Source organism: Mustela lutreola, chromosome 2 (genome assembly GCF_030435805.1).
Source record: "Mustela lutreola isolate mMusLut2 chromosome 2, mMusLut2.pri, whole genome shotgun sequence".
Lineage (NCBI taxonomy): Eukaryota > Metazoa > Chordata > Mammalia > Carnivora > Mustelidae > Mustela > Mustela lutreola.
In genome coordinates, this window is record NC_081291.1 from 91877542 (window position 1) to 91904929 (window position 27388).

Sequence of the window (27388 nt, forward strand, 5' to 3'; positions counted from 1 at the left end):
AAAGTAGAAGTGTTACATGGTGCTAAGTGTTGCTTGTCCGCTCAAATGTAATGGATGACCTCGTTTCTGTTGACACCAGCAAGGAGAGAAACCATAAGGATGATAGCTCCATTCTCAAGGCCTGTCAGAAAAATCCTCATTTCTTCATAACTGGACATAATTGCAGCCCTGAATCTCTCCCCTACTTTGTGCATTATCCTTAGGGGTATCCTGTTAGGAGAGTAGAAATATCCTGTAATTTGTCTTTGGAATTATCTGCCTGAGGAATCTCTCTGATGTTGCGTGAGGCTTTTGTCTTTCCCCTCTATTTTGTTTTATTTCACAAAACAACAACCACATGCTTCTTTTGGAAAAATGATAGTTGTTCAATTTGAAATCATTATATAAACAGATTCCGAACTTCTCAGTCCATTTAAACATTTTCAGAGGCTGTGGGGCATATTAAAAAGACTTTTTAAGCCATCCATTGAGTCATCTTAGCCCTAAAAAAAGTTTTGCAGCATTGGACTATTTGTGTCTGGATCCAGTTGTCTGTATGTATCTCAAAATCTTTGCCCTGTTTTTTAAAGTTAAAAAGCAGAGGATTGCAGGGAAAACGAAATTTGAGTCCCAGATTTCAAATTTTATTTTTCTTTATGAAAACTCTAGTACATTTTCCCTTAAAATAATACCTAGGAAAATAGCTCATGTTTATTCACTCAGACACTATACTAAGATCTTTCCACTTATTGGTTCTTGTAATCCTTATAACAACCCAGTGAGATAACTATTATGGGCCCATTTCTCAGATAATGAAACTGAGATATGGAGAAGTTAAATAACTTGCTCAAGGTCTGGAGTTTTCATCAGCAATGAGATTTTGAGTTCAAAAGTCAAGAACAGGAAGGGAGTTTAGAAGTTCTAAATTCTTCCCATGTATTAATTCATTTTATCTTTACAACACTATGAGATAAACCTATCAACTAGTCCTCTCTTTATTTCTGTGTATTAAAAGAGAAGAATCCAAAGAATGGAGTGCTGGCTATCATGGAGACAAGAAAATCAGCTCTAAAGGATAGACACATTAAGAGGATGGTCAAAAAAATGGGGGTGGGTAATTATAAGTTTTGTGTAATTTCAGGATTCAGAAAAATTATGAGGACTTTTTTTTTTTTTTTTAATTAATAAAGTATTGGGTTGCCTGGAGAGACTCTTCCAGAGGCCATGGATAACCTTTAGCTGAGGCTTTGTGGGTTGCTATTTTCCATTAGACTGTTACTGCTCTAAGTCCAGGATCAGCAGCCAAGGGAAGAAATTAGGTAAAGACTTCACACTCTGGGGGTGCCTGGGTAGCTCAGTGGGTTAAAGCCTCTGCCTTCAGCTCGGCTCGTGATCCCAGGATCCTGGGATTGAGCCCCACATTGGGCTCTTTGCTCAGCAGGGACCCTGCTTCCCCCTTTCTCTCTGCCTGCCTCTCTGCCTACTTGTGATCTCTGTCAAATAAATAAATAAAATCTCAAAAAAAAAAAAAAAAAGACTTCATACTCTGTTTTGGTCCTGTATGTTATCTGGACATGTTTTCTTGACACTGGGACATCAACTTATTCACCTATAAAATGGGGATAAGCTCACAGATATGTCATAAAAGTCCTAAGAGGTTGTGCTTACAGGGACATTGGGCTGACACTTTCTATGTGTATACTTAGTGGGTAGCCATTATTATTACCATATCTTCTTCAGGGACCTGAAGAGTGCCTCTTCACCCAAGAACTATTAAATTAGACAGCTTCTATTTGTAAGCACCTATGAAGTTCCAACCACTGTGCTATGTGGTTTTCGTGCCTTGTCATCTTAACCCATCAATACTCAAAATGTGGCCCTGGGACCAGCAGCAAGACCATTACCCGGGTAATGAGAAATGCCAAATCTCAGACTCTACCACTGATCTAATTAATTGAGCTCTGCATTAAAAAAAAAAGATTTTTAAAAATTTATTTGTTTAAAGAGAGAACATGCTCGAGTAGGGGGAGTGGCAGAGGGAAAAGGAGAGAGAGACTCTCAAGCACGCTCCACATTGAGAGTGGGGTAGAGCCTGATGGGGGCACCATCCCAGGCTCTGCATTTTTAACAAGATCCCTAGATGGTTTGCATGAGTGTTAAAGTTTGAGGAGTGTTGGTCCAATCCTCATAACTATCCCACAAGTTAGTAATGATAATCTACATTTCACAGATGTGGTAAGGGAAGGCCAGAGGTAAAGCAACTTGTTTTAACCTGCATAGTCCTGGAATTTGTACTCTAATCTGTCAGGTTTCCAAGTTCCACTCTGCCACCTGCCACCTCAATCCAATGCCAATCCCTAATGTTAGTTGGGAAGTCCAGGAGTAGGCAGCTGTTTCATGGCAGTCTTGGTAGGATGGGGTCATGCCAACTGCAAGGAGCCAGGGCTGGACTCAAGCTCCTGGGGTCAGTCACAGGTCGCATGACTACTCTGTTTGCCTCCTTCCCCAGTTTGTCCATTTTCCCTTGTTCCCCAAGTTCTTGCCTCAGCTGGAAGCCAGATGGTTTCTAAGTCTCTCTCCTTAGGGTCCAGTTAGCTCTCCCTCCGTCCAAGGCAAATCCTCCTCCCCAGCGCTTGCTTTCTTTCCTTCTATTCCCATACAAATCGAGAGCCTCCCCAAGCTCAGTCCCAGGAATAAACATTGTCCCATGATGCTGGCAGCTTTGTGCAACAGCTAGAGCATTGGATTGAACCCTGTGGGTCTCTCCAGCTCAGGGCTCATGGGGACTTCTTTAAAAATTGGAGGCTGGAGTTTGAGAGTTGTCTGAATCCTTTGAAGAAGTGTCTTTCTGTCTAAGAAATAAAAGAGGATGTGAATGCAAATCCATGTGCCATGTCTTCTCCCCTCCATAAACTCCCGTGTTTAGTACACAACTAGTCCCAACAGACTACAGTTGGACACTCAGGAATGTAGTTGAGAAACTCGCCAGAGGCATTGATTCAAACTACCATAAAGTTTTGTGCCCCAAGCAGGTCACTTAGTCTGTGTTTAAGGTACTCTGTTTATGAAATTTCCTTCTCTGATGCTGATGGGAGTTTTCACTAAGACTCATAGAGCCAATTTTCTCCTCTCCTCATACTGAATTCTCTCCCACACTGTCTCTCTGCTTGAGCTTTCCCAGGAATTATCTTGTTTACCTTATCAGTGACTAGGACCATGCTGGTACGCACAAATTCAAAGTAATTAGAGGTTCATTAATGACAACTGGGTATGGATGAATCTATACTGAATCATACTTACTTATGGACTTCCATTGTGTTTTTGTGTACTTGTTCCCACAATTCTATTTTTGCAAGAACACTAAACATTTTAGGCATGATCACAAAATCATTCTTCCTAAGAAAAGTTTTTAAAAAGATGTAAGTTTTGTAACTATTCCAATTCAGTTGGGTTTGGTAATTTTCCAATAAGCAGACAACAGATGGAAGAGTTACATCCTCTGAGTTGCTCGGATAGAAAAGGTAACATGAGGCAAATACAGAAGGTTAGAACTGAGGACCAGGCTGTGTTGACACAGGAAGAAAACTTGTGGCATCCATTCAGACCCTCAACTCTATTGCTGAGGAATCTTAGGCACCAGACCCTTGTCCAAGGTCACACAGCCAACCATGGCAGATCAAGGACAAGGACCTGGGATACTGACACCACATCCGTTACTGCCGCATTGGACTCTTCTCATGGACCAAACTTGGGAGGATATTTGGATTTCTTTAATGTCTTTCATACAATCTTAAAAATTCACACAAACACTGCATTTTATAGCACACTTCCATATGTTTCTTGTGATTTAAAAGTAATGTACTCGAATTTAATGTTTCCCCACAACTCTTGGAATAAAATGGGTGCTCCTAGGGTTATCTCAGTCTTCCCATAGGTCCTGGAACACTGCCATGGATCCTGATTTCAGCAGCCTTTCAAAGTGCTTCATGTGATTTCCAGGAAAGCTATCAAATGTCTACTGTTCTCTCTAACGCCTGGTGATTAATTAGGACCATTTGGTTTGGTCAGTACTCAGATATGATGACCATGTGGAATTTAGATCTAAATGTTGAATTTGGGCAGCTCTGCCCTTTTTCTTTATGTCCGCCTCCACCATCTGGCAGGGGGTTCCAGGGTTTCAGATGTGCTGTGTGGCTGCACATTGGAGCTGGGCATTCTCTAATCTATAGGGAATGGGAACAAAGGAGACTTCTAGAGAAAACCACTGTGTACCTCTGGGCCTTTGTACATGCTGTTCCTCCAGATTCTAATCTTTTGCCTGCTTCTTTGCTAAGTAAGTATCCTACTCATTCTTCCCAAAGTGCCAGATGTCAGTATCTTCATCAGGCTCCCTAGATCCCCTGAGCTTCAAATGAACCCTCTCTTCCTTTGTTCCTAAAACATATTATTTGACCTCTTTCTTTCTTGAAATTTGTTTATCTGTCCTTCCTGCTAGGTCTTACACACTTCGAGGGTGTGATTGTCAGTTTTGTATCTCTGTAGGGATTGTTAAAACCTCTGTTTTGTAGTTGTTTAGTCAGTCTTGGTTGATTTGAATTAAGTCAGGAAATAGCATAACCAGGTGAGGAAATTTTAATTTTTTAATGTATGTTGGATTCTATTGGCTATTTTGGAACAGTTTCAGAATAGGTTTTAATTATTCCTTAAATGTTTGGTAGAATTGCCTTGGGAAGCCATCTGGCCCTGGGCCCTGCTTCAATTTCCTTGCTGGTTATAGGTCTGTTCAGGTTTTCTATTACTTCAAGGTTCAATTTTGGTAGTTTATGTACCTCTAGGAATGCATCTATTTTTTCCAGATTGTCTAATTTGTTGGCATATGGTTGCTCATATAATATTTTTTATAATTGTATTTCTTCACTATTGCTTGTGATTTCTTCTCTTTCATTCATGATTTTATCTATTTGGGTCCTTTCTCTTTTCTTTTTGATAAATCTGGGCAGGAGTTTAACAATTTTATTAATTCTTTCAAACAACCAGCTCCTTGTCTTGTTGATCTGTTCTACTGTTCTTTTGGTTTCTATTTCATTGATTTCTGCTCTGATCTTTATTATTTCTCTTCTTGGGCTGAGTTTAGGCTTTTTTTTTTTTTTTTTTTTTTTTTTTTTGCTGTTCTTTCTCCAGCAATTTTAGGTGTGGGGATAGGTTGTGTATTTGAGACCTTTCTTGAGAAAGGCTTGTATTGCTATGTACTTTCCTTTTAGGACTGCCTTTCCTGCATCCAAAGATTTTGAACAGTGTGTTTTCATTTTCATTTGTTTCTATAAATTTATTTATTTATTTATTTATTTTTATTTTTATTTATTTAAAAAATTTATTTTTTAAAATTTCTTTTCAGTGTTCCAGAATTCATTGTTTATGTGCCACACCCAGTGCTCCATGCAGTATGTGCCCTCCACAATACCCACCACCAGGATCACCCAACCTCCCATCCCCCTCCTCTCCAAAACCCTCAGTTCCTCAGAGTCCACAATTTTTAAAAATTCTTCTTTAATTTCCTGGTTGACCCATTCATTTTCTAGTAGGATGCTCTTTAGCTTCCATGTATTTGAGTTATTTTCAACTTTCCCCTTGAGACTGAGTTCTAGTTTGAAAGCATTGTGGTCTGAAAATACACAGGGAATGAGCCCAATCTTTTGGTACCAGTTAAGAACTAATTTGGAACCCAGGATGTAAACTGTTCTGGAGAATGTACCATATGCACTAGGGAAGATTGTGTTTTCTGTCACTTTGGGATGGAATGTTCTGAATGTATCTGTGATGTCCATCTGGTCCAATGCATCTTTTAAAGTCTTTATTTCCTTGTTGATCTTTTGCTTAGAATATCTGTCCATTGTGGTAGTAAGAGGGGTGTTACTGTTCAACTATTACTATATTATTGTCGATGTGTTTCTTTGATTTTGTTATTAATTGGTTTTTATAATTGGCTGCTCCCATGTTAGGGGCATAAATATTTATAATTGCTAGATCTTCTTGTTGAATAGACACTTTAATTATGATAGAGTATCCTTTCTCTTCTCTTATTACAGTCTTTGGCTTAAATTCTAATTTGTCTGATATAAGGACTGCCACCCCCAGCTTTCTTTTGATGTCCATTAGCATGGTAAATGGCTTTCCACCCCCTCATTTTCAATCTGGAAGTGTGGTTTTGGTCTAAAATGAGTCTCTTACAGACAGCATATCGATAGGCCTTGCCTTTTTATCCAATCTGATACACTGTGTCTTTTGATTGGGAGCATTTAGCCCATTTACTTTCAGGGTAACTCTTGAAAGATATGAATTTAGTGTCATTATATTGCCTGTAAGGTGACTGTTACTGTATATTGTCTGTTCCTTTCTAGTCTGTTACTTTCAGGTATCTCTTTGCTTAGAGGACCCCTTTCAATATTTCTTGTAGGGCTGGTTTGGTGTTTACAAATTCTTTTAGTTTTTGTTTGTCCTGGAAGCTTTTTATCTCTCCTTCTATTTTCTTTCTTTCTTTTTTAAAAATTTCTTTTCAATGTAACAGTATTCACTGTTTTTTTCACCACACCCAGTGCTCCATGTAATACGTGCCCTTCTTAATACCCACCACCTGGCTTCCCCATCCTCCCACCCCCCGCCCCTTCAAAACTCTCAGGTTGTTTTTCAGAGTCCCCAGTCTCTCATGGTTCACCTCCCCTTCCAATATCCCTCAACTCCCTTGTTTCCATCTCCCCATGTCCTCCATGTTATTTGTTATGCTCCACAAATAAGTGAAACCATATGATAATTGACTCTCTCTGCTTGACTTATTTCACTCAGCATAATCTCTTACAGTCCTGTCCATGTTGCTACAAAAGTTGGATATTCATCCTTTCTGATGGAGGCATAATACTTCATAGTATATATATGGACCACATCTTCCTTATCCATTCATCCGTTGAAGGGCATCTTGGTTCTTTCCACAGTTTGGCGACCGTGACCATTGCTACTATAAACATTGGGGTACAGATGGCCCTTCTTTTCACTACATCTGTATTTTGGGGGTAAATACCCAGTAGTGCAATGGCAGGGTCACAGGGAAGCTCTATTTTTAATTTCTTGAGGAATCTCCACACTGTTCTCCAAAGTGGCTGCACCAACTTGCATTCCCATCAACAGTGTAAGAGGGTTCCCCTTTCTCCACATTCTGTCCAAAACACATTGTTTCCTGTATTGCTAATTTTGGCCATTCTAATTGGTGTAAGGTGGTATCTCAATGTGGTTTTAATTTGAATCTCCCTAATGGCTAGTGATGATGAACATTTTTTTCATGTGTCTGATAGCCATTTGTTTGTCTTCATTGAAGAAGTGTCTGTTCATATCTTCTGCCCACTTTTTGATATGATTGTCTGTTTTGTGTGTGTTGAGTTTGAGAAGTTCTTTATAGTACAGACAAAAGGTTGATATCCAGGATCTCCTTCTATTTTCAGTGACAACCTAGTTGTATATAGTATTCTTGGCTGCATATTTTCCTCATTTAGTGCCCTGAATATATCATGCTAGTTCTTTCTGGCCTGCCAGGTCTCTGTGGATATGTCTGCTGCCAATCTAATGTTTCTACTGTTGAAGGTTACAGACCTCTTGTCCTGAGTTGCTTTCAGGATTTTCTATTTGTCTCTGAGATTTGTAAATTTTACTATTAGATAATGGGGTGTTGACCTAGTTGTATTGATTTTGAGGGGAGTTCTCTGTGCCTCCTGGATTTTGATGCCTGTTTTCTTCCCCAAATTAGGGAAGTTCTCCACTTTACTTTATGCCTGTGTGCCTTCTACACCCTCTCTCTTTCTTCTTCTTCTGGGATCCCAATTATTCTAATGTTCTTTCCTTTTATGGTATCACTTATCTTCCAAATTCTCCCCTCATGATCCAGTAGTTATTTGTCTCTCTTTTTCTCAGCTTCTTTATTCTCCATCATTTGGTCCTCTATATTACTAATTCTGTCTTCCACCTCATTTATCATAGCAATTAGAGCCTCCATTTTTTGATTGCACCTCATTAATAACCTTTTTGATTTCGACTTGGTAAGATTTTATTTCTCCAGAAAGGGATTCTCTAGTACCTTCTATGCTTTTTTTTCAAGCCCAGCTAGTATCTTTATAATCATCATTCTGAACACTATTTCCAACATCTTACTAATGTCTGTATTGATTAGTCAGTACTTCCTCTTGCTTTTTTTTTGAGGTGAGATTTTCCATTTTGTCATTTTATCCTGAGAAGAATAGATGAATGAGAACAAAATGCTAATAGTGTAACAATAACCCTGGAAAAATGTACATTAGATTTGGGTATATTTTGGTTTGTTAGATGAAATTGTCTCCCAAAATTTTGAAAGAAAACTCATATATATATACAAAAATAATGGCAAATTACAGTGGAGGGATAGAATATGACTATAAAAATAAAAATTAAAAAAGTATTTAAAAACGGAATTGATGGGGTGCCTGGGTGGCTCAGTGGGTAAAGCCGCTACCTTCAGCTCGGGTCATGATGTCAGGGTCCTGGGATCGAGTCCCGCATCGGGCTCTCTGCTCGGCGAGGAGCCTGCTTCCCCCTCTCTCTCTGCCTGCCTCTCTGCCTACTTGTGCTCTCTCTGTGTGTCAAACAAATTAAAAAATAAATAAAAAAAATTTAAAAATGGAATTGATAAGATGTTGGTTGGAAAAGAAAAGAAAAATTTTTTAAAAAAAGTATAAAAAGAAACAATAAAGACAATTTTAAAAATTTAGCTTTGAAAAACTAAAGAATCATGGGGAAAAAGCTGTGAATTCTATGTGCTGTGTTCCCCTAGCACTGGAGTTTTGCAGTTCTCGATGATCGGTAAACTCGGTCTTGGCTGGATGTTCTTGCTGATCTTCTGGTGGAGAGACCTGTTGCAGTGATTCTCAAATGTCTTTCCCTGAGTCAGAATTGCATGGGACTTGCCAGGGCCCAGTCTAAGTAATCTGCTTGGTTTTGCTCTTGGTAGCTTTTGTTCCCTGAATGCTTTCTGTACAGCTTTGGGGGATGAGAATGATAATGGTGGCCACCCAGTCTCTGGCCCCAGAGGAACCGAGAGCTTGGGGTCCCACTCTTCAATGTGCCCTCAAAGAAAAGGAGTCAGTGAATCCCATCTCCCTGGCCTCAAGCCGCACTCTGCTTACCCAGTCTGTGACAGAGAAGACTGGGTAATTTCTATCTCCGGTGCAAGGGCCCAGCACCAGATTCCTGTCCAGATTCCTGTAGTGCATTCCTGTGCCACTCCCCCCAGAGGAGGAAGGAGGGGGTCTCCCCGGATCTGCCACTTGTGGGATCTCTGTTCAGAGAACAGTGGCCTGACTGTGCATCAGATCACAGTTTATGGCAACCCAGAGCTGAGATCCCACTCCTTGGCTCTGTCTCTGCAGCCAGCTTCCCCATCTGATACCTGGGAGCTCTGCCACACTCAGACACCCCAGGTTTTTTGTGATCCTGCAGGTCCTGAGACCTCACTGTCCCCACAAGTGCTCCACCCCCTGCTTAGCCACTGGAGCGACCTCCCTCCACAGAGCAGACTTGTAAAAGTTTCAATTTTGTACTCTGCCACGCTGTCACTTGCCAGAAGCTGGGCCCTGCCGCTGTGGTCTATCTTTCCATCTATTCCCTCAGATTCTCTTCTCTGCCTGTCCTACTTTTCAGAGAGTGGTCGATTTTCTGTTCCTAGAATTGCTGCTATTTTTTCTTTGATCTCCTGTTGAGTTTGCAGGTATTCAGAATGGTTTGATAACTAGCTGAATTCCTGGGGCCAGATGAAATTTAGTTTCCTGCTCCTCCACCATCTTGCTCCTCTCTCCAAAAGTTCAACTTTTTGTATTTCTTTCTCCACATGGGTTTTTCTTTCATGTAATCTCACTCTGAGAGCTAAAGTTGAGGATATGCTGCAGTCCCAACCAGAAAGACTGAAGAGCTCTGTTAGGAGGGCATGTTACAGAAAATTCTTTCCCAAAGTAGCCTTTGCCTGTCTTCTCTGCTTGAGGGTTAGCATGACAGCTTCATGTCCCTAGCACCTTGATTCTAGAGGTGGCTCTACAACCTACTTGGCCACAGGGATTAAGGAAGAGGAATTGCCCTCCAGTGGTGCCCTGTCCTTCACATTTTGACAGAGAGCAGACAATGTGATGGACATGAATAATCTTAGATACCCCCTCACACCTGGACAGAAATAATCTGACAGTATTCCAAATTTCATCATGAGGTGTAAGGTCTGCAAATAATCTGCATCTGTCAGGGAAGGTTAACTGCAGAAACATTCATGTCCAAGTCTCAGTGGCTTAACATAATCAGGTATTCTTTCCTCATCTGTCACAAGGGAATGTGGGTCCTTGGATGTGGGTGTGGAATGGACAAGCGTTTTTTTCTATGCAGCCATTTCAGGACCTGGGCTTCTACCAAAGACTCCCTCATACAGAAGGGCCTGTAAATCTTTCTCTGAGTCCTTCATATTTGGCTGACAGATGTGCACACACAGAGTATCATACATGATCTGGAAATGGGATCCCTCCACCCACCTGGCATTGGCTAGACCCCATTCATGGTCCCAGTTAACTACAAGGACAATGGAAAACATCATCTGTTGTGGCCCTAGGAAGAAGAGGGAATGGGTTTGTTGATTACCTGGTTGTCACATGAATCTGTTGGATTTATTGTTATCATTGTTTGCTTTTAAGTTTTGATATCAGTTATTACATTAATCATAATTGGAAAGGTTGAAGGAAGGAGGTAAATAGATTTTCCATCCCTACAAAGCCTTCCCTGAGTCCTCCTCCCTCTTGCCTTCTGGCTTTGGGATGTACCAGCCCTGAACACCAGGAATATGCTAGAGAGGCCTCCCTTATGGTATCTACCTCTTTCCATTCTAATGGTGTATGACCTATATGACCACCTCCTCAAAGGGTCTGCCTCTTTAAAGCTCCCACCATATTGCATCTTGCATACTGTGGATAATCACTAAACATTTATGGAATTTATAAATGATTGAATCTTCAATTCCCTGACCTTCATTCCAACACAACACAACACAACACTGGTTGAGTTTTATACACATCGGGAGTCTGAAGACCCACATGTCCCCACACAGTCTAATGTTCAGGTTAGAACTAGAGAACTAAGTGACAATAAATAACTGTAATAGGTAATACCAAATTATTTATCTGTATATAAATACATGTATTCTCTAAAACTATCAAACGAATGTCTTTCTCATATGAATTGGAAAAAGCATGAAAAACGTGACCTGAAATTTAATGCCACTACTGATAATCTTGTGTATGTGTTTGGATTAGATGGATGGAACCAACAGATTTCAGCTGTTCGTCTGGGAGACCGAGAGGCACCAGGACGTGGAGCACATGGCCCACTGTACTCTCTGCTATGGTAAACGCACTCAGCATTTCTGATCAGACTGATGTCTTTAGAGCAGGATGAATTCACTGGTGGCCATAGGCTAGATGGGCCCTACAGATGTATTTTCACTTGAATATGTGCAGTCTTAGAATCTGGGAATTCCTATAAAGTCCAGATTTCCAGTTTTTCTTAGGAATCATCTTGAGAATCACAGACACTGTATTCCTTTGTGGCCATAGTCAGCCTGAACTGAGTTGTACTTGACCTATTTTGATGGGCAAGTGTCTTAGAGGGCCCCACAGTCCCTTTTGTCCCTGTAGTCTCATCCCTGGTCTGCTCTGCTTATTTATCTGTCCAGCCAGGCTCCTGTTGATGGCTGGGCTTGTGTTCCTCATTTAGTGGGCCCTTACTGTGCAAGGCAGACCTCTGAACTAATTGTCCAGAATCCTGTATGCTCAGCCTGGAACAGCTATTGACCATCAGTGGAATATTGGCAAGTCATTTGATGTGTCTGTGTCTCTGGCTTCCATCACTATACCTGCACTCATATTCATCTGTGCCAGAGAGAACTTTGTGCTGAAGCCCTTGCCTGCCCAAGTGCAAAGCACTCTCATCCACACCCCTGGCACCCAGGGCCAGAGGGAGTCCTATAGGTGAAACTGAAAGGGGATTTAATTGTTCCCTCTACTGGTCCACACTTAGACCTAACACTGCCATGGGAGATTTGCCCTGAGAAGTTGGTCAAGTCAAATACAGTGACTGCTGTTTATAGTGTATGTTACAGTTGATGAGCTCCTTTCACACCCACCAAATCTTTTGACACGTGGTCTCCCTGGGTCTTGGTTCCTTCTCCTATAGAAGGATAAGCCTGGCTGGTATTTACTGAGTGCTTATTTGTATTGACTCATTTTTTATTTAAACCTCTCAGACAACCTCATAAGGTACATATTATTATCATCATTATATCCAACTGACAGATGAGGAAACAGGCATGGGGAGGGCTGAATAATTTGCCCAAGGTCACATACCCAGTAGGAGAGCCAGGATCAATCATGTGGGTGTCTGTGAACCCAGAGATTAGAAAACCATAGCCTAGTGGTTAAAAACATTAATGGTAGGGCTAGATTGTCTGAATTCATTCTTCTGAAAAAATGGGCATGATTACTTACCATGCCCATCAGCTCACCTTGTTAACACAATGCAGGTCCCACTCAGCAGCATGTGCTCTTACCGAGGGTCTGGGAATGTGTCTGCGTGGAATGGAAAGGGATGCGTGGTAACCCCAACCTCTCCTGGCTCTTCCTCCCCAGACAAGTGCAGACCAGACCCAGAGTGTGAACAGAGCGTGCCAGGACCCCTCACAGCGGACATGGACATGGCATTCGTGGTAGACAGCTCCTATGGCGTTGGTGCTGATGTGTACCGCACTGCCCTGAGTCTAGTGGATGCTGTGCTCAATGACCTGGAGGTGGCGGCACAGCCCAGCATGTCCCCCCGTGGGGCGCGTGCTGCCCTGGTGATGCACACGACTCCAGACTTCTGGCCAGGTGCAGGGAACCCCCCTGTGCTGGAGGGCTTCCACTTAACCTCCTACGGCCAAAAGATACGGATGCGGAAGTACATCCGGGAGGCTTTCCAGCGCACTCTGCAGGGACCTCCTGCCCTGGGACACGCCCTGGAGTGGACGCTGGAGAAGGTGCTCCTGGCAGCCCCTCTGCCCAGGCCGGTGCGGGTCCTCTTCGCCATCGTGGCCAGCGAGACCAGCAGCTGGGACCAGGAAAAGCTAAGAACTCTGTCCCTGAAGGCCAAGTGCGAGGGCATCACTCTGTTTGTGCTGGCTTTGGGCCCGGGCGTGAGTACTCAAGAGCTGGCAGAGCTGGAGGGTGTGGCCAGCCTCCCCACTGAGCAGCACCTGCTGCGTCTGGAGGGAATCTCAGACCAGGAAGTAGCTTATGCCCAAGGATTCACGAGGGCCTTCCTGAACATTCTAAAAAGTAAGCACTGAGGATGCCCTGGATAGGGTTGGGAGAGGAACTTAGTAGAGCCAGGTATTTGGGCAAATAGGTGCCCACTGAACTTTCACCCTTGCTGAGTGTGTCCTCTGGGGAGTCCCAGAGAGCACCCCCACGGCATTTCCTGAAAACCCTGAGCTATCATGGTCTCCACACTATGAGGAGCCTAGTGCTGGTTTCTTATCTGGGCCCTCTCGTTTGTTGTGTGAGAGGCCTCAGATTTCTACTTTAACCTCTTGATTTTCCCTTTTACCAAAATGAGAATTACAGTCTTGTCCTTATTTGTGAAGTCTGCATTCCAGTATACATGTGAATGGACTTTGAAAGCACCAGTGTTGTGCAAATACAAAGAATAATTTTTATTATTCTTATATTTAGGAATATGGATTACAGAATCCAGTGGCATATAACAGTGCTTCTCAAATTTTAATGTGCACATGTATCTTTCAGGGATCTTGTTAAAATGTGGATTCTGATTCCTTACCTTTGTAGGAAGTGGAGGACAGAATTCTAATAGATGGCTGGTGGCTTAGTGACTCTGAGGGAGAAGCAGGCTGGGGGAATCACGTTCCCAGTCTGTTCCAATTTCATTTTACTTAATTTTTAAATGTTTCATTATGTTAGGTTTAATTTTATGTTTTAGTATACTCTTTTATGTTCTGATTTTATTTTATAGTATTTATGTGATAGGATGAATTTCATGTTTTTATTTTGTTGGATTTTTATTTTCTTTGCCTTTATTTTGGTGTTTGTTCTATGATTTATTTGAATTTATATACTTTTTTCATTTTATGTTTACAGATTTTTTTGGTCTGTATGTTTTGTTTGATTTTTGTTTGTTTTTTTATTTTATTTTATTGTATATTTTATTTTATGCTTTGTCCTCTTGTCTTTTAAATTTTATGTCTTAATGGATAATATTTTGTTTTTATACATTATTTTACTGTATGTTTATTTTAAAGTTTTATATTATTTTGTGCTTGATTTGATTTGATTTACTTATTTTATTTTATTTTTAGATGGGATAAACCAATACCCATCCCCTGAGCTCATTGGAAAATGTGGAGGCCCGAACCGAGGGGACACTCTGCTGAAACCATTTAGATCTATCAGGAGGTAGGCTGAAGGCAGAGCTGAGGTTATCCCACAGCTTTGTCCCCATGCAAGAGCCTCTTTCCCTAAAAAAAAGGTAACAGGCAATGCCAAGTCCTTGACTTCACCCAAACCATTGGGCTAGGATGCTCCTTTGTTTGACAACTTTGATCTGTTTTTTTTTTAAGTTATTATTTTTTAATGTTAAGAATAATATAGGACCAATATAACAAACTTAAAGGCCACATCAGTATTTAAAAGCAAAGAAATAGCAATTTCCCATTCTACTACATCCTCCCAGCCTTTAATCCCATGTCTCAGAGGCAAAATTAATAATGCCAACCATATTATTCTGATTTCTATACAAACATCTCTGCAAACCTAAGAAACTAGCCAATCTCACACCACAGTCGTCAGGAAATGCTCAAACCTGAAGTTTCTTGAGCCCACTCGTACCAGCTGGGGACGGAACCTCCCAGTTTTTGTGATTGTTTTGCAATTTGAGACAGAATTGTTTCTGTGCAGGTTGCCCAAGCCCCAGTTTGGCAGATCTGGCTTTGCAGATGATCTGGAAGCACTTGAAGGGACAGATGTTTTGTTAAAGGAGAATAGAAAAGCCACAATGAAATCTGTAACTTGGCAAGTAGCACTTGATAGTCATGAAAAGAATGGATATGGTGCTGAAAGAAATGGACAAGAAAGATCTACAAGACAAAAGCAAACCAGAAAAGAAGGAAATTCAGGCACTACCTATGGTAAAAACCAAACTATTTCTTGCTCCTTAGATTGTCTTCATTAAAAAAAAAAATTCCTGTGCACAGTGTTAGAGTAAAAATTTTGGCTTTGTAGGTAATTGCCTTTCAAATGCACAAATTCATGTACGTAACTAAAGCCATTAATTTAAGAAAACATATGAAGGCTGACTCTCGTCTGACTGTAAAACTAGAACTGAACGGCAGTTATTTCAGGGAATATTATTATGGAGACACTTTCAGTCAGAATCTCTGCGTGTGGAACTTACCCAGTGAGTCCACTGAGCAACCAAGTGTGAGAACTACTGCTCTAAGCACCCTCTCCCACAAATTCAAAGTGAAGGAGATGGAGGAGAGCTTACCAGTTATCTCATCCAGTCCTATTCAGAGTCAAACACTGAGGCTGGAAGTTCCACCTAATTTCCCACAGTCAGTAACTTGGCTCTGGCCAGTTCCTCTCCTGTTGCCTTCCAAGGGCCCTCTAAACCTTCACAACTTCTTCAGGTTCCTTCTGCCATGTCTCTTTCTCTAGCAGATGTCCTTATTTTATTTTATATTTTTTGATTTCAAAAGAAATAAAGGTGGCCAGGTAAAGCCTCCTGTGACCTCCTAGAGGGCTGGCTGCACACCCTCGTTTCTAGTCCTCTTCAGAAAGAACAGCCAGCCCTTGTCTTCAAGTGTGCTTCGAGCTGTCAAGAAAGATCAAAGGGCCCCTTCAGACCTTGAAGACCTGACTTAAAGCCTCCTTGGGGCTTTACCCACTACCTTTCTCTTCAGACCTTTTCCTCTCCAGGCTTCAGAAACAGCATTCTTATCTTGGTCTTCCCACTTCTCACTTGTCCATTCTTGTGGGCTCCTCTTTCCAGGTCCATCCTCACAGGGGGATCCGGGTTTTATGGAATCTGATGTTGATACAATGTTTACATATAAGCCAGTCTTTAAGAATAGGAAAAAAAAGATACTAAAATTAAGGACAGAGTGGGTATTTCTTTAGAGGAAGCTTATGCAAATGAGAGGTACAGACTTTTAGGCTTTGTTAATTTCAGGCTCAACCTGCCATCTTTCCCCCCAGGGCCTGCGGTGAGCCCCCAAGCACTCTGCACACACACACACAAGGGGTGAACTTTTCTGCCAGGACTTTGGCTTTCCCCTGTGACTGATGACTCCAAATCCATATCTTCTACCCTCTTTACTCTCTTGAGCTGCAGACCAGTGTATTCACCTACCGTCCAGATCGGGCTGTGGTACATGTCCTCAGTTATCTCAAACAAACTCAGTTAAATGAGCTCCACTTGTCTTTACCATTTAAACCTTTTCCGCATCTATTCTTTTCCTGGAAGGCACCACCATCAGCCCAGGAATGGAAAGCCAAAACCCAAACATCATGCTGGTCATTCTCCTTTCCTGGCCTGCCCGCTCTAGCTGGTGACCAGACCTTGGTGTGGTTCTCCTCAGCATCCCTCAAGTCCATCCCCCTTTCCCACATCTTTTTTCCAACACTTTGGCTCTCACTTCTAGGGTAATGGCGGAACTCTCTCTATCATCTCATTTCTTCCAATTTGTCCTGTTTCCAACTGCTGTCTGGGCACCAAATTAATTTTTCTTATTTGCCTACACATGTGTGACTGCCATTTCTCTTCTTCTATAGTTCCCCATTGTTTAGAAGATAGCGTCTCTCTGCCTGGGAAAGGCAAACAGGTCCCTCAATCAGACCCTTGCCGTGGTCTTCTGGGGCCTCTCTGGCCACCACTCCCCTGCAGACACCTTGCGCAGTATTTGTCCCTTTATGCCCTGTTATTTATTTCCTGTCGCCATAGAGGTGCTCACCCTCACCTGCCCGTCTGCCTCCTCTCCATGGTGGCCACCTGGACTACCTCTATTCACCTTTCACTACTCAAGTTCACCTCCACTTAGAATCTGTTCTGACCCCAGGGAGTGTTAAATTTTCATGGCCTCCTTTGTGCCCCTGTATCTTCAGTCAAATTCTGCTGTAACACTGGCAATCTTTTATTGTACTTACTTGTGAAGAATTAAGTGAGTGTCCTTTCTTTCCCACAACCAGGCCAATCTTGACATATTTTCAATTCCAGTGATCTCTCCAAAGCACACAGATCTGTTTTTTTGTTTTTGTTTTTGTTTTTCCTCCATGACTACACTATAAGACATATATACCAGGAGAAACACCCAGTCCTATCCAACACTCATCTTTCCTCCTTTTTTTCCTTCATTCCTTGATTTCATGGACCTCTTGAGTAACACTGCTGTAGAATCTTTCTAAGAAGGTAAAAATTAATGTTCATGATAAAAATAATGCAAATGTAAAATTGGGGGCTGGCAATAATTGCTTGGGTGACATATATTGCCCAATGTCATATCCTACTGATAAGATAAAACTGAAGACTCAGAGGCTTGGAGTCTTACAAAGAATACCTCAGAGAGAAAGCATCAGGATTTACTCACCTATAGCTGTACTGACCACCCACTAGCCACATTGGCTATTTAAATTTAAATAAATCAGTTCCTTAGTTGCAATAGCCACATTTTAAATTTTCAGTGGACATTAAGCATTTGTTTTTATTTTACTTTTTAAAAGACTTTAAAAAATTTTAATTCAATTTTATTAATATATACTCTATTATTAGTTTTGGAGGTAGCATTTAGTGATTCATCAGTTGCATCTAACACCCAATGCTCCTTCCTTCAAGTGCCCTCCTTAATGCCCATTACCATCCTGCCACCTACGCTCTCCTCCAGCAACCCTCAGTTTTTTTTTCCTATAGTTAGGAGTCTGCTGTGGTTTGTCTCCCTCTCTGTCTCATCTTATTTTTCATTCCCTTCCCCATGTTCATCTGTTTTGTTTATTAAATTCCACATATGAGTGAAATCATATGGTATTTTTCTTTCTCTGCCTGACTTATTTTGCTTAGTGCAGTATCCTCTAGTTCCATTCACATTGTTGTGAGTGGCAAGATTTCATTCTTTTTGAGATATAGATATAGATATATCTATATCTATATCTATACACACACACACATATATATTCATTTCACATCTTCATTATCTATTCATCTATCGATGTACATCTGGGTTCTTTCCTAGTTTGGCTATTGTATATATTTCTGCTATAAACATTGGGATGCAGGTGCCTCTTAGAATCACTATGTTTGTATCCTTTGGATAAATACCTAGTAGTGCAATTGCTGGGTCACAGGATAGCTCTATTTTTAACTTTTTGAGGAACCTCCATGCTGTTTTCCAGAGTGGCTGCACAGCTTGCATTTCCACCAATAGTGCAAGAGAGTTCCTCCTTCTCCATATCCTCCTCATCATCTGTTGTTTCTGGTGTTGTTAATTCTAGCCATTCTGACAGGTGTGAGGTGATATCTCATTGTAGTTTTGATTTGCGTTTCCCTGATGATGAGTGATGTTGAGCATCTTTTCATGTGTCTGTTGGTCAGCTGTATGTCTTATTTATTTATTTATTTATTTATTTATTTGACAGACAGAGATCACAAGTAGGCAGAGAGGCAGGCAGAGAGAAAGGAGGAAGCAGGCTCCCCACTGAGCAGAGAGCCTGATGTGGTGCTTGATCCCAGGACCCTGAGATCATGACCTGAGCTGAAGGCAGAGGCTTTAACCCACTGAGCCACCCAGGCGCCCCCAGCTGTTTGTCTTATTTGGAGAAATGTCTATTCATGTCTTCTGTCCATTTCTTACCTGGAATATTTATTTTTGGGGTATTGAGTTTGATAAGTTCTTTGTAGATTCTGGATACTAACACTTTACCAGATATGTCATTTGCAAATAAATATCTTCTTCCATTCTGTAGGTTGTCTTTTAGTTTTGTTGATTGTTTCCTTCACTGAGCAGAAGGTTTTTTATTTTGATGAAGTCCCAGTAGTTTATTTCTGCTTTGTGAATTATCTGTTTGAACAAGTCCTTGGCTGTCAGTTTAAATTAGTTTGTCATGGTAGAGAGTGCTGAATGCTGAGCCCCAGATCTGTTTAATGACTCCACAGAATATGCCAAAAGTTCACCTTTGGAGTATTTTCCTAATTTTTTTTTTAAACATTTTATTTTATTATTATTTTTTTAAAGATTTAATTTATTTATTTGTCAGAGAGAGAGCGAGCGAGAGCGAGCATAGGCAGACAGAGTGGAAGGCAGAGTCAGAGGGAGAAGTAGGCTCCCTGCAGAGCAAGGAGCCGGATGTGGGACTCGATCCCAGGACGCTGGGATCATGACCTGAGCCGAAGGCAGCTGCTTAACCAACTGAGCCACCCAGGCGTCCCTGGAGTATTTTCCTATTAACTCTGACAAGTTTTGGAGAAGCATTTGCTCTGGTTTCTTCTCCTGGACAATTCCCACGAGCAGCTCTTTACCTCACTGAGAGTGTATCTCATTCCCTTGGGCCCAGCACATGTGGTCACTCCTTCAAGAAAACTGGTCTGGGCTTGTTATAGCAATGGGAGTTGTCTTCCAAGGAGCTGACAATGAATATTAGCCTCTCGCTTTCTGAAGATCTTATCATTTTTATTTGGTGGTGCTTAGAAGGCCCAGGGGGAAATCCTATCTGAAGGATACCATTATTCTATGCTATATGGCTGCTGAGCTAAGACAAGTATTTTTCTGTGACATCAAGTGTATCCAAGGAAATCTGTTCTCCCTGGAAGACAGAAGTTACATACACAGGGAAATTAATGTCTGATGTAAAATTCAGGGCATCTCAGATTTTGTTCTGTTGTAACTTGTTAATTATAAATGCTATTTTTCATTTTTCAGGAACATCATGTTTTTCTTATAATAGATACATCTTAACTTCTCGGGCAAGTGTCAGGGTACTATAGTAAGAAATACATGTAATAAGCTGGATATTTTGCTAGGTCGCTAGAAGGCTGGATGGGTTTAGGATAAGTCAAGGGATTGATACAATTTGAAAAAAGAGGGAAATGAGCATAACAGGCAAGCGAGGAGTTCTTGACATCAGAAAGCTTCATTCATTCATTCGTTCACTCATTTACACATTATCTCATGTATCTTCCATATGGTGAGTACCAAGCAAAATAAGCCTGTAACTGTATTATGCTTTTCATGTATGTTCCATGCCACCTTATGACGAACTTGTGATGTGGGTTTTCCCACTGCTTTTATGGGTGAAGAAACTGGGGCTCAGAGAGAATAAGTTCAGGACAAGCTCAGGCTCACAGAGCCAGTCAATGGTGAGGCTGGGATTCATTCCCAAGCTCTGTCTCCAAACCATCTTTCCTTTGCGGTCATGCTCCTGCAGGACATTCAGCTCTCCCTGCCTTTGTTTTGCTGCAGATCCTTGTTCCATGGACCCAATGGCAGGGGAGTGCCAGGATTACACCCTGAAATGGTACTACGACAAGGAGAAGCAGTCCTGCCAACAGTTCTGGTACGGCAGCTGCGGGGGCAATGCTAACCGGTTCGAAACCCAGGGAGAGTGTGAGGTGCGGTGTGTCCCAACACTCCCCTAGGGCAGAATCTCGTTCTGGCTGCATCTGTTCTCATAGCCCATGAAAACAAGTTTACCTTCCCTGAAACGGCGCCACACAACACAGCAATTAAGTAGCTCAGTCTCTGATCTCATAGGTAGGATTCCTAACCCTCTGAAATTTTTCCTACCAGCGAGGACTTGGGTCAGATGATCTGTGACTTGAGAAGGACTGCATTCTAGTAGCTAAAAGAGTAACTGAAACTTTCCTGCGAGTTTGTAAGGGACCGAGAACTGAATGAAGAAAAAACTTAACTTGACCTGTAACATTACTTAAAATTTTGTTTTCGGCTCTAGCAAAAGAAAACTCAGTGTGAGCAGTGAGTAGAATCTAATTCAGGAATGAGTTGAAATTTGAATTCTTGTTTATCACTAGAGAACAGGGTCTGGAGATTTTTCATGTAATATTTAATCCTTGTCACTCAAAGTAAAAATAAAGATATTTTGGTTAAACCACTTACGGGAAACCGTGTGTGAAACTTGCTTATTGCATTATATTCTGTGTTCTATTTTGTGACGTAGCTGTTGATAGGGAGGAAGCAGTGAGTTCTCCTGGGACCAATCCTTTGTCATCAATTACAATGACTCTTGTCCTTTTGAAACCTGGTGACTCAACAACTAAAGCCGAGGTCATCAATGCACATATGAAGCGAAGGGTCTAGGTTCATCCCAGATGAAATTTTTTTCCATATAGATTGTGAGGAAATTGTGGTTTTGTGAGATCTTCCTTGGGCTTCATGGTTCTATTCCCCAGACCTCTGACTCTGGCCCAGGCTCAGAGCAGAAGTGGGCACTGCATTGAATTCTAGAGCTGCTGGATATTGAGATTGTCTCATGTGGGGCCTTCGGGAGATCATGTACTAATCAGCTTGGGCTGCCATGGCAAAATACCACAGGCTGGGTGGCTTAAACATCGGAAACTTATTTCTCACAGTTCTGGAAGCCCAAGATACACTGGAAGTCTAAGTTCAAGGTGTGGCCAATTTGGTTCCTCATGAGAGCTTCCTTCCTGGGTTGAAGAAAGCTGCCTTAAGCTCTGCCCTTAAATAGTCTTTCCTCTATGGAGAGAGAGAAGGAAGGAGGAAGGGAGGGAGAGAGAGAGAGAAAGAGAGAGGAGAAAAAGAGAGGGAGGAAGGGTTTTCCAGTGTTTCTTCTTACAAGAACACTAATTCCATAGATTAAGACCCTACCCTTAAGACATCATTTAACCTGAATTACCTCTAAAGGCCGTATCTCCAAATACAGTCACCTTGAGGGTAGGGCTTCAGCATATGAATTTTGGGATGACACAAACATTCAGTGCATAACAGATCACAGGCAGCTGGCGGTTTCCCCCAGGGACTCGAAGTGGCGCTTACTCTCCAGCAAGTTCCTGGTTCGATAACAAAAGCTGTCGTTTCTAGAATCCTATTTGTTCCTCCTCTCAGCCCAGTGACAAAGGAGATGGGATGGGAACCAGCTTTACATAAAACAATCATAGAATCATTAAAATTTTTATTCTATTTTCGTGGCAATTATTTTTATCTGATCACAAAAGAGTAACTATGTGTTCATGGTTGTAAATTTGCAAAACACATATACATCATAATAATACAGAAATTTCTTAGAAATATGAAGCCAGAACATGAGAGCTAATGTTATCTTCATAGAACCCTTGATTCAGGAATGTAGAACATATTCTATGTTGGTTTGAGTTAATTTCCTTCTTTGGAAGTGGTGGCAAACTCTTCATTATGCATTTATGACCGGGCACGTTTTAAAAGCATGATTTTTCATTCATCAGAAGATAGCAATTATGTCAGAGTTCCTTCTCTTACAAAAAGAAAGTCAGACTGGGCCTGGTTTTGATTTCTTAATCACTTTCCTCAGGGAAAACTAAAGAGTGATGTCAGAATGTTCAGACTCATTTTAATCTCAAGGTCCTTTGAAATACCTTGTTTTTTGTTTTTGTTTTTGTTTTTGTTTTTTTTTAATTCCAGTACAATTCATGTACAGTGTTCTATTGGTTTCAGGTGTACAATATCAACAGTTCTATACATTATCCCAGGCTCATGAAGATACGTGTAATCTTAATCCCCTTTACCTATTTCACCCATCCCCCACACACCTCCCCTCTGGGAACCATCAGTTTGTTCTCTAAGGGTCTGTTTTATGATTTGTCTTCTTTTTTTTGTTTTGTTTCTTAAATTCCACGTATGAGTGAAATCACATGGTATTTTTCTTTCTCTGACTGACTTATTTACTTAGCATTATACTTTCTAGATCCATTCATGATGTTTCAAATGGAAAGATTTCATTCTTTTTTATGACTGAGTAATATGACTGAGTTATATCATATAAATAACACATCTTCTTTATCCACTCATATATCATTGGACATTTGAGTTACTTCCATATTTTTGGATATTGTAAATAATGCTGCAATAAACATAGGAGTGCATTTATCTTTGCAAATTAGTGTTTTCTATTCTTTGGGAGAATAGCCAGTAATAGAATTACTGGATCATACGGGTAGTTCTATTTTTAATTTTTTGAGGAACCTCCATACTGATTTCCAGAATGGCTGCACCACTTTGCATTTGCACCAAGAGTGCACAAGCATTGCTTTTTCTCCACATCTTCAACATCCCCCCCCCCTTTAAAAATATTTTTGATTCTAGCCATTCTGAAAGGTGTGAGGTGATAGCCCCTTCTAGTTTAATTTGCGTTACCCTGCTGATGAGTGATGTTGAGCATCTTTTCATATGTCTGTTGGTCATCTGTATGTCTTCTTTGGAGAAATGTCTGTTCATGTCTTCTGCCCATTTTTAATGGGATTATTTGTTCTTTTTGGTGTTGAGTTGTGTAAGTTCTTTATATAATTTTGGATACTGACCCCTAATCAGATATATCATTTATAAATATCTTCTCCCATTTAATAGGTTGCTTTAATTTCAACCCTTAGAATTGGACAGGGCTTAAAAAGAAATTTATAAGGAGAGACATAGAAGTAATATCCATTTATCCAAAAAAATATTTACTGAGCACTTACTTACCTTAGTTCTTATATGCTAGGAACACATCTTTTGGGATATATAAGTATAGAATAAAGAAAGAAGTCCTTGCTCTCATCTGCTCACATAGTTACCTTTTTTTGTTGTTGTTGTTATTGGTTTGTGGAAAGAGCACCTGAAATTTACCCTGTTAGCAAATTTCCAGTGTATCTTATAGAATTATTAACTATAGTCACCATGTTTTATATTATATCTCTAAATACTCAACCTATGTAATTGCTACTTTGTACCCTTTAATCAACATCTCCACATTTCTCCCACATCTCTGAGATTGGTAATCACTGTTCTACTCTCTATTTTCATGTATTTGACTTTTTTTAGATTCCACATATAAGCGAGATCATAGAATATTTTTCTTTCTGTATGTGAATTATTTACCTAGTGTAATGTGTTCCAAGTTCATCCATGTTGTTGCAAATGGCAAGATATCCATTCTTTTTTAAGGCTGAGTTGTATTCTATTGTATATACATACTATAATTTCTTTATCTATAAATCTGCCAAAGGACACTTAGGTTGTTTTCACATAGTGGATATTGTAAATAATACTGGGGTGAGGGTGGGAGCATGGATATCTCCAGGGTACTGATTTCAATTCCTTTGTATATATACCCAGAAGTGGGATTGCTGGATCATATTATAGTTCTGTTCTTCATTTTTTGAGAAACCTCCATACTATTTTCCATAATGGTTATGCCAATTTACATTCCCATCAACAGTGCATAAGGGATCCCTTTTCTCCAAATCCTCATCAACATTCTTTATTTCTTTTTTAGAATGATTTTATTTATTTATTTAAGAGAAAGAAGTAGAATGTGCATAAGTGGGGAGGGCAGAGGGAGAAGGATAAGCAGACTCCCCACCAAGTGTGGAGCCCAAAGTGGGTCTCAATTCCAGGACTCTGGGATCATGACGTGAGCTGAGGTCAGATGCTTAACCAACTGAGCCACCCAGGCATCCCTGTTATTTCTTTTTACTAATAGCCATCTTAACAGGTGTGCATATCTCATTGTAATTTTGATTAGCATTTTCCTGATGATTAGTGATGTTTAGTACCTTTTCTTCTACCTCTGGCCATTTGTGCAACTTCTTTGGAAAAATGCCTACTCAGGTACTTTGCTCATTTTTTCAAACTGGTTGTTTGCTTTCTTGCTATTAGAGGAATTTCTTATATATCTTGGATATCAACCCCTTATTAGATATATAATTGCAAATATTTTCTCCCATTCCATAGGTTACCTTTTCATTTTACTGATTGTTTCCTTTGCTGCATGGAGCTTTATAGTTTGAGGTTGTTCCATTCTTTTATTTATTTATTTTTGTTATTGTTGTTGCTGCTTAAGCTTTTCGTGTCACATTAAAAAAATCATTGCTGATCAATATAGGATGGCAGAGTAGTTGATACTTTGTCTCCTCATACCCACAACAACAATAATTGGACAGCTATCCACAAACAAAAATGATACTGAAAGAGCTCAAGAGCCCTGTTAAGAATCTACTGTAACACAGTGGGATAAAAAATGAGTAACTACAGAGAAAAGATCACTGAGGAGATTGTCTTACTTGAGATGTTTGGAGATGACTAGGAACAAAGAAGAGATGTGGAGGCCTCTCCTATTGTGATCAGGTGCCACTTGCTGCCATCTCTCTAGTGGCCTACTCTGCCAAGGACCACTTCTGCCTTTCCTGCTGAAGACCTCATAGCTCCAGCAACAGCTGCAGATTCCCCATAGCTTTCATGGCAGAGGACCCTATTATGTCACCGCCATGGACCACAGCAGCCTACTCTATTGAGATTAAACAGCTTTGGCCAATTGACATACCAACAGCAATAGCTGCCATGGACCTCCAGAAGAAAGACACTGTGGTGCACCTTTCCGAATGAGCTGCTGTTACTTTTGCCCTGGAACTCAGACAACCTGCCCACCACCCCCATGCCCCACAGGCCCATGCCTGCCTGACTTCAGAGTCACAGTTGCTCCATATGCAGCTGCATTTCAGACCCTGGCTCTGTGTGCACCCACACTCCAGTTCCTGGCTTAATAATTGCTATGTGTACAGTTCCCTCTCAGGTGCCAAAGCCACTGTTAATGCAGACAAGCCAACACCCCAGATTCTCAAGTGCTACCTCCCCATGCATATCTTTGCTTTAGAATCTGGCTCTGTGGCCACTTAGTGCTCACCTTTGTCTCAGGCGCCCAAGGAAACATGTGTGCTAGCCAGTGCCTTGAACCTCAAAGCCACTGTTTCTCTGTGAATGCCCATACTCCAGATCCCAAGTGCACAGTTGTGCCACAGACACCCACACCTGAGGCACTGGGGACACTACCACTTCAGTCTAGACACTTCCCAATCCTTGGAGCTGCTGTCACTCTGTGAGCACCAGTGCTCCAGACTTAAGATCAGTGGCTGATTCACAAATGCATCAGATACCAATACTTCCACCACCATTAGGGCACCCATAAGCTTGACCCAGCACCAAGAGGAATCCTCTTGACCATGACATCCCTTAGAGAAGAAAAAGAGATCAGGTGGTCCCCAGTGGTCTTCACCACTGATGATTCCAGTAGCCTTTACAGATGCTACAGACACCTTGGTCTAAGTGTTGATTGTTGAGGACCATTACAGTCTTTGCCATCACTAACCAAAACTGAGTTGCACAAAGACCATACCAGTAGGCACTCCCCAAATCTGAAACCACCACATCTACCCTAGTACCCACCTGCAGGGGAACCATTCGTATGTCTGAAAGAGGTGATTGCTTTAGCAAACATTCAGACATTACACAAAGCTACAAGAAACATGAAAAATTAAGGAAACATGATACCACCAAAGGAATATAATTTTCCAGTAACTGACTGTTCCTCAAAAGAGCTCTGTGTATTGTCTGACCAAGAATTCGAAACAATTGTTTTAAGGAAGCCCAGCAAATTACAAGAGAAGACAGATAGCTCAATGAAATCAGGAAAATAATATGTGAATAAAATTAAAAGCTCAACAGAGAGGTAGAGTACATTAAAAAGAACAAACAAATTCTAGCGTGAAACAATTTAACAAATTAAATTAAGAGATGCAATAGATGCACCGACAGCACACTGAACAAGGAGAAAGTAAGAATCTGATCTTAAAGGTAGGTCCTTTGAAATTATCAAGTCGAGAAGAAAGAAGAAAAAAATGAATGAGTGAAGTGAGCCTAAGTGAATTGTAGGGCACCACAAAGTAAAATAATATTTACATTATGGGAACTTCAGGAGAAGGAGAGAAAGAAAGGAGCAAAAATATTATTAAGGAAATAATGGCTAAAAACCTCCTAAATCTGAGGAGTGATATAAATGAACATCTAGGTATATAAAGCTCATAAGTCCTCAAAGAGATTCGACACAAAGAGGACTTCATTGAGACACGTTATGAGAAAACTGTCAAATATCAAAGAGAACTTATTCATGAACAATTAGTAAGTCAAAGAAAAAATCAAGGGAAATAAAAAAATATCTTGAGACAAATGAAAATGGAATCGTAACATAACAAAACTTAGGGGATGTAGTAAGAGCGGTTCTAAGAGGGAAAT

The 27388-nt window shown here is 40.8% G+C and overlaps 1 protein-coding gene across 2 annotated transcripts in view; it reads left to right on the top strand.

Annotated features, from left to right (window-relative positions):
* Positions 1-21228, top strand: part of LOC131824529 (collagen alpha-4(VI) chain-like) — a 117757-nt gene extending 96529 nt beyond the window's left edge. Inside the window, exons 33-37 of one of the 2 annotated variants that reach the window (XM_059162579.1) lie at positions 11337-11427; positions 12708-13391; positions 14429-14525; positions 15027-15256; positions 20576-21228. In XM_059162579.1, the coding sequence (XP_059018562.1) occupies positions 11337-11427; positions 12708-13391; positions 14429-14525; positions 15027-15256; positions 20576-20751 (1278 nt within the window). In that variant the 3' untranslated portion in view covers positions 20752-21228. The remainder of the gene's footprint in view (positions 1-11336; positions 11428-12707; positions 13392-14428; positions 14526-15026; positions 15257-20575) is intronic. The other variant, XM_059162580.1, reaches the window with a different exon arrangement.
* The last annotated feature ends 6160 nt before the right edge of the window (positions 21229-27388 follow it).